At 40.5% G+C, this 16924-nt stretch overlaps 1 protein-coding gene across 7 annotated transcripts in view; it reads right to left on the reverse strand.

The window, feature by feature from the left end:
- UNC5D (unc-5 netrin receptor D) overlaps positions 1-16924 on the reverse strand; it is a 285175-nt gene that overhangs the window by 59357 nt on the left and 208894 nt on the right. For 4 of the 7 annotated variants that reach the window (XM_073324999.2, XM_073325001.2, XM_073325003.2 and 1 more), the window contains 4 exons: positions 15360-15540; positions 13944-14111; positions 10823-10987; positions 293-325 (listed from right to left, as the gene is read on the reverse strand). In XM_073324999.2, coding sequence (XP_073181100.1) covers positions 293-325; positions 10823-10987; positions 13944-14111; positions 15360-15540 — 547 coding nt within the window. The remainder of the gene's footprint in view (positions 1-292; positions 326-10822; positions 10988-13943; positions 14112-15359; positions 15541-16924) is intronic. The other 3 variants (XM_073325004.2, XM_073325000.2, XM_073325005.2) reach the window with 3 other exon arrangements.

A 16924-nucleotide genomic window follows, 5' to 3' on the forward strand; every position in this document is an offset into this window, starting at 1 on the left:
TTTGTTTATATAGAAATTTTTCATCTGGTCCTGTTTTAATCATAAAACCACAACAGACCTCAAGAGAGCAATTCTAAGATAAGCATTACTGCAGAAATGGCCCACAATTTGATTCATAACTGCTGAAGAATAGTCACTTTTTTATATTTAATCTAAAATCTATGATTACTAAGAAGAGACTTTTGTTAATCCATTTGCCTTTCATATAACTTTGTTTTATTTAGCTCCTAAACAAATAAAGCAGAATGAAAGAGAAAATGAAAAAAAAATTACAAGACAAAAAACAACTTACTTTGGGGTTTTATTTCATGAAGAAGTTTTTTATCTAAAAGAGAGAGAAAGAGAGAGAGAGAGAGAGAGACACAAAGTTGCACTTAATAAATTTACATGGAGTGTATCTATTTCCCACATCACTTTCTGTCTTGCTCTATAAATGAAAAGTTTTCTCCTTGTTTGCTGACAATATGAATTTTTTATGTTGTCCATATATTTTCCTTCATCATTTAAAAGAAATCTCTTCCAAGGTATTTCTTTCCAGTTATTTCTCAGTTGGTTGTTTTAGTTTCTTTGTTACCTCTCTTGGTTATTTTACACTTACACACACACACACCCCTACTCTTAACTAACTCCTGGCGAGCTCAGATGAAGTTAGTCAAGAATCATCTATATTTCTCAATGAAGGATGATGTAATGAAATAAAAATTTAAAGGAAAACTGATTAGTTAAATATTTGTTTAACAATCAAAAGTACATACATGGTTAATATTCATTCTTATGTACCTGTATATGCAACACACACAAATACAAGCATGTGTGTGTGTATATCAGTCTATATTATATTAGCCATTCACACAGTACATTAATTATTAATTTCCTTACTGATTTTAGAAATTACTGTGCTTACTTCCTCATTAGATGAAGAATAGTGCTGGTCTCTCTCTCTCTCTCTCTCTCACACACACACACACACACGGCAAGCACTGCAATTTAGGGCCCACTCTTACCACCCTTAACTCATATGAGTATCTCATAGAATTCAGAGAGACTATCTGCATGAGTAACTTTCATTAAAGTATTTTTTATAACCAGTACATAACTAAATAGTGCAATTCATGGCTGCAAGATATAACTGAGGACTTAGCAGGATTTTAAAAATGACATATTTGGCTAGTATGAAATAATCATGGTATGGGTATAAATCTACCTCTAGCTTCCTGGCATTGGGAAAACTTTCTCAATAAGTGAGCTATTCCATAATTTTCCATTATAGGGTTTCTTCCTCTGAAGCAACTGGTATTAGCCATTGTCAGAGTCAGGATAACAGTCTAGATGGACCATTTGAATGCATGATAAAGAAAGGAAACTGGTTATGAGGTGGTTTCCGTTATTTTTATTTTCAATAAAAAGGTTCAGTGCTACAGTGATTGAACAAAAGTCCACCATTATTCATATTGAAAGACTCATTTTTATGTCCTGTAATTAAATGCTGAGCCCCTATGGTACAGTTTTCCTTTAAAAAGCTTTATGATGGGAAATTGGGTGCATAGATGGTGAATGAACCACAAGTCATTGAATTTGAGATGGAAACAAACATACCCCTTCTGCAAACACAGATTGCAATCTACAGTAGATCTGAATAGAAATGAAATGAGTTTGGTATTCTCCTCCTACTAAATGGCAGAACCAGAAGCCATCTGGCCAAAATCAACATGGCTGGCTGTCTGAGGTATGGAAAAGCAGAATGTTTTGGTGTTTATGATGCACTGGCAAAGGATGCTTGTAGTGCATCAGTTTGTAACCTGGCAAGCTTTTGTGGGCACTGGGAAAAAAAAAACCAATGTTTTTTTCAAGATAAAACATGTAACTTTAAAGCAAATAGATAAAAAATAAAACACACACACACACACACACTCCTTCTCATTGGATTCTACATAGAAACCCACCAAGGAAACTATACAACAGAGAATAATAGTATGGAATGACCACTGAAATAAGCAATATATGCACAAGAAACTGACAAAAACTTAGGACTGCCTCTAACCAAAGTGATCTGTCATTTTTGCTTTCACAAGTCAATCTCTGTTTTTCTCAAGCTTGGTGATGCCATGGCAACCTTTTCTAATTAAAAACACACGTGTGTGTGTGTGGGGTGGGGGTAGTAAAAAACCGCACAAAACTCCAGCCTTATTCTGTTCATGAGGGGAAGACAATCTGCTGTCTAATTTTTAAAGACTGAGAGAAAATGGATTAGTGCATAGCTTCTGCACTTGTAATGCCAACCAGGCATTACCCATCATGTTGTATCTTTACTTTACAAAAAACTGGTGTCCTTTTAGGCAAGAAGATTAGGTGCAAATGGAGAAATGAACCTTCATTTAGCTGGCAAATACTTCATTGATTTGCTGCTGTTGATCTGAAAGCTTGTTTTAGAGTCACATCCTTATTGCTGGACCTCACTGGCCATTTTTGTACCCCTGACAATTAGCAATTTTTGAAATATAACTGTTCTGGTCTCTCCTAACTACTCTACATAGTTCTTCATGATAAACTCCTTCTCCTGACCTAGCGTGTATGAATTTGGCATTAATAGATGTCTTCACGTCACGTTCCATGACAGACAACAGATGAAATTTTTGCACGTTGGCTATGACTGACTGGTCTGTGAATACAGCCAAAACACACTCACACAGTATGGTATATTACCATGCACGCTATGGGGCAACTTGATATGGGTACTTGATGAGACCCCCAACACTAAGTATTTAAGAGGAGATTGGACCCAAAACTTATGGGTTTAGTATACTGAAAAATTCTGTGCTATTGATGTCAAATAGAATAGATGACCAAGGAATTATTTTCCAACAATTGTCTTCTATCATACTTATTTATGCAAATATTTAACAAAAGGTAATTTTAACTTTCCAGATGGTCAAAATGGTTAAACACAATCTGCAACTCATGTGAATTTGGAAAACAGAAAAAATATTTTATTGCTGAAGACAGGTTGATCAATCATTTGCCAAACATACTGTAGACTCCAGAAAACACAGGTGGTGGATATCAAAATGACACCAAAAATTAGGACTTGATAAGTTCATATGCACTTATATTTAGAACTCCTATTAATACACCAGCCTTACTCATTCTGCACTGCCCTTTCAATCATCAACATTCATACTGGTTATCATTGTGTAAACCTAGCATTGTACTCCTAATGGAAAGGGAAAAATGAATTCTGGAATAACACATTTACGTCAAGATCTAAAATGGGTTTAGTTTGGTAAATGTCAAGGGAATTTGAGAGAAAGGTTAGTTTTGTTCCCCATCTCCAGCACCTACATTTCTATTAGGCTGCCTCCCTGCCAATGCAGCATGGTTCTCCACAGCATAATATCCAGTCTAGTTTTAAACAACACAAGAAAGCTTCCAAACTTCCCTTGAGAGACATTCTCCAGTGGTGAGATGGAACAGTGGAATAGTTTCCTGCTAATTCAGCCCCATTTTAACCCTATCAGTTTACTGTAATCATTCAGTCTCCCGCCAGAGTTTTTAGACCCCTTAAATAGCTAATATTTAGCCTTGCTTCTCTTACTTATTTTAAATGAGAGCTGTGTAAGCAACAAGTATAGACATCTTCAGAAAACCATATTCACTACTGTTTGTCCAAAGTTTGTGTGTTACCATGGTTTGGATTCATTTTTTTGGAGGGAAGGTCCTTAATTCGCTACTTTATTCCTTGTTCCGCCTCAAATATTTCACTTCCTGGAGAACCGTTGTTTCAGCTGAGAACTGGACTCCCATGAAATCTACCTAACCCCCCAACTGGTTACTGAAATTTTCATTTAATGAATGAAAGTCTGAAAATTCTTTCTGAGGATTAGAACTTTTCCTACCTAGAAAGAACTGCTGGTATCTGCAATCCCTATCTGCAATTTAGGGTTTCCAACCTTGCCTTTGTAAGAGTCCTTACTCGTTAAGCACAGAAATGTTTCATTTCTATTTTTGCCTCATGAAAGGAACAAAGTTAACAAATTGTGCCTGAGATAAATAACTCCAAGAGATTAGTTTTCTGCAGCACTGCACTGCATTTCCCTCACAATTCCCTGTGGGATGTAAAGCAGAGCTGGTATGGCACATATTGGAACACGAAGGAAAATAAAAACCAGACGGGATAATTGCATCAATTCCTATTTGCTGAGAAAGCAATTATGGCCCTAAAAATAATTTGACATAACTATATACATACAGCATGACCCATAAAGGAGTAATACCACATCACACTCCAAGATGAAAGAGACAAGAGACACTTAATATTTCAGTCTAATTGAATTAACACATATGGAGATTCAAGTTTTGGAGCAAACACATGCTCCCCACCACCTGCCATCCCATCAAAACCAGGAGAGCAACCTATTTAAAAAATGAAACACATAATGGGCCAGACCTGATCTCAGCTCCACTGGTATAAACCTGGAGTAAATCCTTTTAAATCATTGGGCTTCAGTCTTCTTTCTCTTACAACAGCTTAGCATCATCAACTTTCAGGGCAGTTACTCCTTACATAGAATGATAATACTGAGAACAGACTTGACCCCCAAATTTTGCTACCTCAGGTACAACACCTTTGGACCGGTTTCTGACCCCAATGTTGGGTGAGCAATCACTAGTGTGTGCAACAAAAAGAAATGTGCAATTAGTTTCCTCAGCTCTTTTTTCTCCTTGCAAAAAGAGTAGAAACCATAATCTATACAATGAGAGATTTGCATGCACATCAACCCACTATAGATTTTTATTTTTCCAGGTTAGGCATTATTCAGTGCCAGCCAAGAGTTTAATTCTGCTCATTTAAATAATATCACTTTGATGTCAATACCTATGTTCCTAATAGTCTTCTACTTTAGACTCCTTTTAATTTCAGTAATCTAGTTTGCTTTTCACAATTAATCCCATTTATCCTTTTCAAATAGCTCGTTCATTTTCACTGTCCAAGCTGCACCGAACACTGTGTTAAATTTCATTTACTTGTGTTCATTGAAATACATGAAATAGAAACTATTGTTATTGTGACTTGCTCCCAACAATGATTTAACAACTCCTCCCCCCAAGCATACAAAGAGACCTCCAACTCATTCACATATTTCAAAATTCTAAAAAAATTACTCACATAAGGTTTTTAACCTTATTCTCCCATCACCACCCAATTTTTCTTTTTTAAATAAAGCTTGCATTTAGAGCCTAAATTATTTCACAATGCCCCTTTTCTCATTCAAATTTGTTGTGTATACTATTTTACAGACTTTGTAACTCACAGAATCATAGACCCATAAAGGTTAGAAGGGACAGCAAGGATCATCTAGTCAAATCCCCTGCCAAGATGCAGGATTTGTTGTCTCAACCATCCAAGGCAGATGGCTATCCGGCCTCTTTTTGAAAACTTCCAGTGAAGGAGATTTCAGTACTTCCCTAGGCAGTTTGTTCCATTATCCTACTGTTCTTACAGTTAGGAAGTTTTTCCTGAAATTTAATCTCAATCGGCTATAGTGTAGTTTGACCCCATTGCGCTTCTCGTCCTGCCTTTTTTTTTTTTATGGCAGCCTTTCAAGTATATGAAAATCACTATCATGTCCCCCTTTAATTTTATTTTTTCCAAACTAAACGTACCCAGTTCCTTCAGCCTTTGCTCCTATGACTTCCATTCCATCCCTTTGATCATCTTTGTTGCTCACCTCAGGATCATTTCCAGTTTCTCTACATCCTTTCTATATACTGGTGACCAAAATTGGACACAGTAGTTCAACTGAGGCCTAACCAGTGTCAAGGAGAGGGGTACTATCACCTCCCATGACTTGCAGGCTATGCCTCTGCTAATGCAACCCAAAATTACATTTGCTTTTTTTTGCAACAGCGTCGCACTCTTGACTCATGCAAAGTCCCCTTTGCAAAAAAACGATCTGCTTCAGAGGCAGAAGATTTTTGCTATGCTACAAACGGTTTGTTCCCAGGCCTACTCTATTTAGTTAATTACTGGACAGAAGAGTTTGTGTTGTTGTTTTCAAGAAAAATAATTATACAAAAAATTTAGTGTATAGAGTCACTGTCTCTTTAAATGTTAAGCCACATGGAAGTACTAGAATTCTGTGGGAAAAGGCAAGATAGCCTAAAAATAATTGCACTTAAGTAAAGTTTGGCAATGCATTTTTTTTCTGTTTACTGTAATGCAATTAGCCAGATGAGGCAGACATTCTAAAATTATTATTTGTATTGCAGTAGCACCAATGGGCCCCAGGCATGGACCATGATCCAGTTACGCTAGGCACTCTACAAACACAAAACAAGAGGCTGGTCCCTGCCCCAGAAAATTTACAAACCAAGTAAAGTAAACGAACCAAAATACACTAAATAAACCAGGGCATTACTGAACAAATGTTGTTGCCATATCACAGCTTTTTGGCAGTCCACGTGAAAGGAGCTGCTGCGTTTCTTTCCAGTTTTCAGTTAGATAATTGTCCACGTTGTAAAACCCCCATCAATGACATTCACTGATCCCCTTGCCTGGGGACTGAATGGGCCTGGGATATGAACTTCCTTTTACCCCTGAGAACTAGAGTTCCTCCTGGTAAGCACTGGGGCACATTAACAGGGTAGTTGAGTGAATAAAGCAAAAATAGTTAAAGCTGTACCATATCCATTCTGTGGATAAACAGAGGACTTGTGTCTCGCCCAGGGTTGTCAATATGACACCTTTCATTTAAATTTAATAAGAGAAAAAGTGGCTTTGCTGCACTGTACCTGCATCTGTAATCAGTGGTCTTGTGTCTTGAAGCATAAGCACTTTTAAAAAAATATTATCGTTATGTATTTGTTTACTGACAAGGAAGATGGATTGGCAAAAGGTTCTTTACATTCTGAAGTTTCTTTGCTTTCAATCACAATTGTGGAATTTCCTCAACTCAGATCTCTGCAAAACCAAAGGTGCTAATCCCTTCTAAAGGAAATCTGCTTTATCTTCAGGACCCAAAACTACTGGGTTTGTAGCTGCGGGAACAAGTGGAAAGAGTCAAACTCTCTTTTGTATGAGACTAAGTAAAAAGCACCATTCAGAACTGCCCACACCCCAAGAACCTTCTGTTTCTGCCAATGGGATTTACAATCAAGCTCTTCTCTAAAGGTACAGTCTATACAGATTCCAGTCTGAATGACATATTACAGGGTACAGCAGCAGATGAGTGCATTACAGCTAAAGGTAGGTCATTAAAAGAAACTGGACTAAAAGAGCACGTTTTCAGTCAATTAACTGAGGTACCTAAGTGTGTGAGATTCACTCTGCAGAATCTTAGAGATTTCTGTTTTTTGATGTGTAAAACATTCCCGCTTGACATGTGTCTGGTTTTCAGTGGTTGTTCCTAAATTTGAGAACTGGGACAGTGCAGAGGCTAAGCAAAAAGTCCAAGTTTACTGGGTGTATCGCTGCCAGGTCCAGAAATAGAATTCAAATATAATACGAGACAGATTCTCCCTCATCGACCACAGAAATGTGTCTGAGGAGAGTCTCTTGCCTGCTTCTACACAAAGCTCCACCAGTGCATTTTTTGAAGACATGTTTTTTTAAAACTCCTGGAGTCAGTATCAAGTATCAGGTGTGGTCCTCAGGAGACACTTGGCTGGCATAGCCCTACGTTTCTGTGTTCCTGCAACATCTAAGAGGCACTTGAACCAATATTAAAGTGATAATTCACTGCAGACAGTCATGATAGGGTTCATTGTAATAAAATCTCTTCTGGCAAGGGCATTCAGAGACAAGGCTACAGATTGCAGCTAGATGGACTGCTCAGAAAGAACCAGAATGCCTAAGAAAGGGGAAATTAACCCTTTGGAAATGTTGGAAAAGCCGCACAATAGAGACCCGTCAGATAACATATACTATTAACGATCCAACAATACTCAGATGCTCCAGTCAGGATCTGTGCCCCATTGTGCTCGGCCCTGTACAAACCACAGGGAGATTGTATCCTTGCCCTGTGATCATGAAACTACCACAATAAATACAGGTAAATTTATCAAGCAGTGATATTTGTGATATGCTCTTTTGACAAATTTAACCTCCCCTCAGACAATGAGCTCCTTTCCACACTGTCACGATAACTCTAGGAGGCATCTCTGTCCCTCCATCTTTAATGCATAAGTATGGCATGGGACACTTTAGGCAAGGAACTGGTATTATACTGCACAGTGTAAGTGGAGGGAATTATCATTGCAGCTTCCGGAAGTGAAAGTGGATCCCTTTACCTTTCTAGCAAAACTTCAGTAAAATCAACAGCCTTTAGGGACACTTTCTGTAAGAAACATCCAGATACTACTGATGAGGGCCATAGAATAGCTAGCAGGCCACCTGCATGACTGCCATAAACATGGATACGTGCTGCAGTGCACAGTTACATCCTTGTATGCACCTTTCAGCACATACTTCTGACAAGTCACACCATGGTAACAGGTTGAGATTGATTTTCAAATGGATATACTAATATGCATATTGTAGAAATACGCAGGAAGGCATGCGGGACGTAGCAAGCGTCTGTGGGGAAAGGTGTTCATCTCATGCATAGCAGGGAGAAAGAACAATGAGCATCTCACATTCACCACAGGTTGAGCCTCAAACGCTGAATGAATTCTGTATCCCACGGATTCTCACTCACTATTCTGCTTATACCCAAGAAAACAAATAAATCATAAATCCTGCCTATGCCCTCTTAACCAATTAATGGTTGTTAATTTAATGTCTCAGAAGCTCATGCTCAAATAAATTGGTTAGTCTCTAAGGTGCCACAAGTACTCCTTTTCTTTTTGCGAAGACAGACTAACACGGCTGTTACTCTGAAACCTGTTTATATCTTAAGCTTCACTACCTACAAAGGTTACTAATGGCCATAAAATAAAAGGTAACCAAATCTCATGCTGAAAGATGAGCTGTTTCCCAGATGGGGTCCATAAAGGTACCACTTTCTTCCCATCGAATGTACACCTTTGTGCAACTGGTTAGGCACAATATACTTTTTTCTTTAATTCTTCCTTTGAATTTCTAAGTAGAGTAGTAGGCATTAATGGAAGAAAGACACCAGTGGAACCCGCCATACCAGATCAGAGTATTGCTCTCTCATTCAGCTAGCAGATGTTGAGCCTATATAGAGAGGATGTCCTACTAGTTAGAGGCATTTTAGACATGGTGGTGAGAAGGGGAAGCAGTGCAAGCTAGAGACTTCAGGCCGACCACCACATCCGAACCGGATTGTAAATGCCATTGAATTCAGCAGATCTGCACTAGGGAGGGATTTGGCTGCCATAAAGTGATGTAGTGATGAAGCAACACTACAAATTTAGAGCAGTCTGAAAGTGCTCAATGCCGCAGGTAGCCACAACAACCAGTGCCAGTTCTGTGCAAGGCATGTTGCCCTGCAGGGGATGGACCTACGTGGGAGACGTTCCCTTTATCATCCAATAAAACTGCAGTAAATTGCTTATAAACTATAGTGAATAAAAGGTGAGTTCAAACACTGAGTGACTAACACAGATGTCAGGAACCCTTTAGTTTTAAAAAAAGCAATAGATCCACAGTTCTCAAAACACTTTGCATAAGGAAGGTCATTATCCCCCACTTTACAGAAGGGTTACCCAGCAGGTCAGTGGCAGAACTAGGAATAGAACCTGTGTCTCCTGACTCCCAATCCAGTGCTTTAGCCACCACAGCACACTGCCACACTAACTGGATTAGATTGGAGCCTGAGCTCTCCACTTGTCTTGCTGTGACTAAGGAGGGAGGGGAAGACACTTCCATGGAAACAGAAACAAAGGAAACTATTTAAAAATAAAACAAACTTGGTTTGTTTGTTTTTTCAATTCACTTATTTCAGTCCTAGAGTCCCTGATTGTTCCCAAAGCTGCCATTTTATTGCTATAACGGGATGAGGTGACAACATTGCTTCATGGAAATGGAATTGAATGTAACAGAGGAATAAACTTGTTAATTTCTCATTTATTTCAAGAATATGCAGCTGTCCTGGATGTTATGCACCTCTAGGTTGATATTTCAGCTGCAGCCCTGATTTTTCTTGGATCTTTAGTTGTTATGGCAGCAATCACAATGTGCTAAATGCTTTCCAAATGTTCAAAAAGCATCAGGACCTTGTTGCAAGGGAGTCACACTTACCATGCAGAGTTTAAATCAGCCCTTAGTTACACCTTTGAAATTTTACTGAGTTGCAAAGGTGCAAATGAGAACTGAATCCGACCGAAAGTATCTAAGGCACTAACAAGACACATGTTGGTGCTTCACCCATTTAATCCCATGAGAAGTTGGAAAGCTAAAGGACATGTTCCAATAGTGTGAGATACACTTCTGCTGGGTGACTCACTGGGGCAAAACTGTACACATGCGAAGAATTTTTACATGGCTCACCAGAATCACCTGGTGCTGTCTATATGAAGTGAGCCTGGCCTGTACAGGTTACACTTCCTAAATCCTGATAAATTATTCACTTTGGGCCTAATCGAGAGGCCCTTGAAGCCAGAGTGAGCCTTATAATTGACTTCAGGGGGCTTTGCCTCAGGCCATAACGAAGAGTCAAGAGTCAAATGAATTTCAAATTGGCAGATACATAACTCCCTGAAAATGTATTCCAACATCTGTAAGGATTTCAGCCACGAGCCTCCTACGGATTTAAATGTGAGTGATGGTGTTGCATTCTAGAGCCCTGCAGTTGGGCATCTTTTCAGAAGGAAATGCCTTCAGGTCACTGTTAATGAGAGGGGTCATTGTCATGTCACCTACCTTGAATACAAAGCCCTTCGGTGCAATTCTCAGATTCTTGACTAAAGCCCTCACAGAATTTTCCTCCATTTCTTGGAGGTGGAGCTGTACATTCCCGAATTCTCAGATGCTCACATTCTGGGCTGCAGACTGACCATTCGCTCCACACCTCCCAACTACCGTCCACTAAAAAGGAAGAAAAGTAAACATGATCACTATGTGTTATCTGACCAGCCAGTGTGATCAGACTGTACTGTACTGAACACTACCTGCTCCACTGGTTATTCAGATGTGTTCAGGGTTACTTTTAAAGAAACCTAAGTCCCCCACTCAGGGGGATTTAGCAACTGGAGCACACACTATCAAACTCAAGAGATGTCTATACAGAAGATTAGCTTTATTTTTGGATAAGAGCTACATAATACTGATTTTAAAGATGCAGGCCATGTCTGATGACACATATCTAGCATCTATTATCCAGAAAGATCCTAAAGATCTTTAGGATTCTAATTGTCTTCTCTCCCATATTATACATACAGATCTCCACCACTGAAACACAGCCACCTCTGGGGTAGAACGCAGCATCTCTCTGAGGCTATGTCTACTCTAACACTTCTGCCAGTAAAACTTATGTTGCTCAGGGGTAGGAAAAAACCACCTCCTGACCGACATAAGTTACACCGACAGAATCATCAGTGTGGACAGCGCTATGTTGGTGGGAGATGCTCTCCAGCCAAGTTAGCTACCACCATTCGTCGACTGTGGTTTAATTATGCTGGCAGGAGAGCTCTCTCCCATCAGCATAGAGTGGCTACACCAGAGATCTTACAGCGGCATAGCTGCAGTGGTACACCTGTGCTGCTGTAAGGTCTCTAGTGTAGACATAGTCTAAATAGATTTCAGAGTAGCAGCCGTGTTCGTCTGTATCTGCAAAAAGAAAAGGAGGACTTGTGGCACCGTAGAGACGAACAAATTTATTTCAGCATAAACTTTCGTGAGCTACAGCTCACTTCACAGAATCATAGAATATGGGGGTTGGAAGGGACCTCAGGAGGTCATTTAGTCCAACCCCCTGCTCAAAGCAGGACCAATCCCCAGTTAAATCATCCCAGCCAGGGCTTTGTCAAGCCTGACCTTAAAAACTTCCAAGGAAGGAGATTCCACCACCCCCCTAGGTAACGCATTCCAGCGTTTCACCACCCTCCTAGTGAAAAAGTTTTTCCTAATATCCAACCTAAATCTCCCCCACTGCAACTTGAGACCATTACTCCTTGTCCTGTCATCTGCTATCACTGAGAATAGTCTAGATCCATCCTATTTGGAACCACCTTTCAGGTAGTGGAAAGCAGCTATCAAATCTCCCCTCATTCTTCTCTTCTGCAGACTAAACAATCCCAGTTCCCTCAGCCTCTCCTCCTAAGTCATGTGTTCCAGTCCCCTAATCATTTTTGTTGCCCTCCGCTGGACCCTCTCCAATTTTCCACATCCTTCTTGTAGTGTGGGGCCCAAAACTGGACTCAGTACTCCAGATGAGGCCTCACCAATGTCGTATAGAGGGGAACAATCACGTCCCTCGATCTGCTGGCTATGCCCCTACTTGTACACCCCAAAATGCCACTGGCCTTCTTGGCTACAAGGGCACACTGTTGACTCATATCCAGCTTCTTGTCCGCTGTAACCCCTAGGTCCTTTTCTGCAGAATTGCTGCCTAGCCCTTCGGTCCCTAGTCTGAAGCGGTGCATTGGATTCTTCCGTCCTAAGTGCAGGACTCTGCACTTGTCCTTGTTGAACCTCATCAGATTTCTTTTGGCTCATTCCTCCAATTTGTCTAGGTCCCTCTGTATCCTATCCCTACCCTCCAGCATATCTACCACTCCTCCCAGTTTAGTGTCGTCTGCAAACTTGCTGAGGATGCAATCCACACCATTCTCCAGATCATCGCTGTAGCTCACGAAAGCTTATGCTCAAATAAATTTGTTAGTCTCTAAGGTGCCACAACTTTTCTTTTAGTCTAAATAGAGTTCAGCAACAATACTTAACAGTTTAGGGCAGAAAGTAAAGACCATCACTGACAGCCAATAAAAAACTGCAAGAGGGAATCTGATAGATATTTCTTCATAATACAGCTATTAGCTCCTAGTGTTCATCCAAAATTCAGCTCCAAAGAGGCTGACGTGTGAAGGTTTCACACAGCTCTAGAGCAGGAACAGTGCTGACATTTACAAAAAGAGCATAGATGACTTTGGTGGTCTCTCTTTAATGCCCTGAGTGAGATCTAGGATCAGTAGGTCTCGGACTTATCTGTAGTTCTCTCCGTCCCCACTCACACCCTAAAAGCATTCCACAGTCCCCTGTCTACACTTCTCACACACAAGTCAGGTGAACACAGGCACTTAAGATTCTTTTAAATCCCAAATCAGTAAATACTGGGCCAAAGCCTATAAAAGTTAATGGAGAGACTCCCAGCAATTTAAATGAGGTCAGGTTCAGGCCCAACAAAAATATTAAATCCTAAAATTATACACACACACACCAGTTTTATTTACTCCCATGTGACATACCCTCACTTCCCCCAAATCAGACAAACAGTGTTTCAGGTGAACAAGAGAGGCAACACACTGTCTCAAGGGACATAACTATGCTTCAGTTATAACCTGAGCTTGGTATACAAAGGGAAAATGCATTTTAAAGCAAAGCATTTGAAAACTGAATTATCCTTTATTTACTCATTTTGTCCCAAGTTCAGGGTTCTGTGTTTCTCCTGCTAAAGTTACCAACATCACTAAGCCCTACATTCAGGAGGTAAGGAATGGAGTGCTGTGCCAAGTTTTAAGGGGGACCAGTCCTTGAATACGTGGAGACCTCTCTTTATATCATAACAATCACTGTTTAGTGCCTAAGCACCCAGGTGAATTCACTGGGCACCAAGCACCCTACCAGATCAGGTCACAGATGATTTTAAGTCTTTTGCTATTGCACAAAAAGATAAAAAGCACAGACTATGAACTTCGGTCTAAACAAATGCCTTCCCATTTCCCCTTTGATCCCGGTAGCTCTGCATAGCACAGGAAGCCACGGAGCACTTCAGATGGAGAGAATGCTCTCTTGGTGTCACATTTAAAGTTAGACTTGGATATCTCACCAGGGCAAAGTGAAGTGCAGGTAATTTTCTGCACTGACATTCCCTCACAAAAAGCACCCCCGTTGAGCGGAGCAGGGTTGGTACAGGTCCGGGATCGCTTCTGCCAGCCTCGGCCACACCGCACATTGCAGTTAGACCACTCAGTCCATGACGACCAGCCTCCATTCACTGCAACACACACGCATGGCATTATGGATGGCATGGTAAGACTTAAGCATCAAGTCTTTATTTCTGATCCCTTTGTTCTCAGATTTTTCTTTTTTATATATTCTGCAAGGTAAATTCCAAGCCCAAATAGGGGCATCACCACCTAAATAGCACCAGGATGCAATTACATAAAGGACACGGTGTCAAAGAACTGCTGTGTTTGCCTTTGGTGGGTTTATATGCCAGAAGGTGTAATGACTGACAGTGAGACTCTAAAGGGAATGTGGAGGCAGGCACCTCAGTTCTCTTCAAATATGCTTCACTTAAAGGATAAACACAATCGTTTTTTTAAAAAGTGATGGTTTAGGCATGCCTCTGACTTCATCGATAAAATGTCACTCTCCAGTTTAACAAACACTGTAAGCAACAGGGTGTGGTAAAAATAAAAGTTTCTGCTTCTTTTACCAGTGCCACACAACATTTAAGGGCTTGTCTTCACTACCGGGGTAAGTCAACCTAAGTTACACTACTCCAGCTACGTAGCTGGAGTCGACGTCACTTAGGTTGACTTCCTCCTTACTCTTCTCGGAGAGGTGGTGTACCGGGGTCAACCAGAGAGCACTCTGCCGTCGATTTATCGGGTCTTCACTAGACCTGCTAAATCGACCCCTGCTGCATCAATTGCAGTAGTGTCGACCTCCCGGAAGTGAAGACCAGCCCTTAGATTCATTATCTAGTGTTTGTATAATGCTATATAGGTCCAATTAAGGGAAGCACTTGAGCATATCTCTATTCAGAATGGTATTTCATAGAATCATAGAATATCAGGGTTGGAAGGGACCTCAGAAGATCATCTAGTCCAACCCCCTGCTCAAAGCAGGACCAATCCCAAATTTTTGCCCCAGATCCCTAAATGGCCCCCTCAAGGATTGAACTCACAACCCTGGGTTTAGCAGGCCAATGCTCAAACCACTGAGCTATCCCTCCCCCCAAATTAGACATGTGCTTAAGAGCTTTCCTGAATTAGGGCTTAAGAGCACCACGTGTAAGGCTTATTTCTTTGGCCAGGTTTATAAGTGGACCTTATTAATAACTGGAACAAGGATTATTTATTATTTTTGTCCTCTTGGAGTGCCTGGAAGCCCTCATCACAGACAAGGACCCCATTGTGCTGGGCACTGTACAAACAAATATGATCTTTATTTGCAACCCACTGGTTATTACGAATGCAAAGAATCCAGGCAGTAAATATTACACGTTTCCACTGACCATACACCACGACTGTCGCAGACATGCTCCTTCTCTTGGCCACTATGTTGGCAGCCATGCAGGTATAGTTCCCAGAATCAGACAGACGGGCCTGGCGGATGATCAGGTTGTGATCTGCCCTGGTGTCGATGTTCTCATCCTGGTTGGAATCGATGGGCTCCTCATTCTTAAGCCATTCCACCTGATGGGTAGGGAGATGAGAAGAGAATGAAGCAGAACAGCTGGAGAGAAAGATGCACAGTGAAAATAACCATGACCCAGGGATAGTTATTGTTACTGCAGAAGCTATCTGCAAGGCACTTGGGAATGTTTGACTGACATATTAATTTAAGGCATGGTGAATTGGTGTTTTACAGAACTGAGAAACTAAAAACAGAAGTGGAATCTATAGACCCCGTTAAGAGGCTGAACAAATGTGTCTCATTTTTATAGATAGGTTTTTCAGACTGAAAGGAGGTAGGGTTGTGTCCTGAAGTCAAACACCCTTCCAAGTTTCTGTTCAGATGGATAACCTCAGTTGGGAACTTGTGGAACGACTTGCAACTTTGAGGTAATGAGCTCGTGGATTTGCAGACTACAGGCATTCTTCAGCACACTGTTCCATGCAGATGGTCTGCAATTTGTAGATTTTCCAGTTTATAAACAAATCTGCAAAAGCAGACCATCAAAGCCAATTAGATTTCATGCCAAACAGCAGGTTCCTCTTCCAGTACCATTAGTCATTTTGGTTAGCTGGGGACAGAAGGTGTGCAACTGACATACCTATAGTTCGTAACGTCTCTGCAACATGGCACAGTCAGATGGAAGCCAGCCTTTGAAGGGAGACTGGGTTTACGGCAATGTTTTTCTTATATGATACCCATGGATATAAGAAATTTATTGACAAGTATACAGGTCTGCTAAGCAAGGGACTGGATGCACATTTGAGCCATATGACATATTTTATAAACACAATAGCTGAAAAATTCAAGCTTGGGGTACATTTCCTCCTCTATTTTTAACGTATGCTATTAGGCAAAAAAGAAATCACAGCAAGATGAGTTAAAGATACAGCATCATTGTTAAGTTTAGCATGAAGCATTCTAAACACTTTTATGTATCTAGGTACTCATAATGCTCCCATCACCATAACATTAGTTATGTATTTTGTGTTTCAAACCTTACCATTATTTAACATTGTTCCTTAACACTCTCTTTCATGGAAACTAAAGGACAGTTCCTGGGACATATACTTCTGTGCTGCACGTGAGACCAGACAATGTTTAGAGAGAAACTACACAATGTTGCATCCGATGAAGCGAGCTGTAGCTCACGAAAGCTTATGCTCAAATAAATTGGTTAGTCTCTAAGGTGCCACAAGTACTCCTTTTCTTTTTGCAAATACAGACTAACACGGCTGTTACTCTGAAACCTACACAATGTTGGATGAACATCTAAGGTATGTTCTGTCACAGCCTAGAAACCACCTCCTCTATTGGTCAGTCTTGATAGCAATCACATAGTTATAGACACCTTAATTCATCAGTCCCACTCCTTGCATTTATTCTCACTGGTGTTTCAGCTGA

Source organism: Lepidochelys kempii, chromosome 26 (assembly GCF_965140285.1).
Source record: "Lepidochelys kempii isolate rLepKem1 chromosome 26, rLepKem1.hap1, whole genome shotgun sequence".
NCBI lineage: Eukaryota > Metazoa > Chordata > Testudines > Cheloniidae > Lepidochelys > Lepidochelys kempii.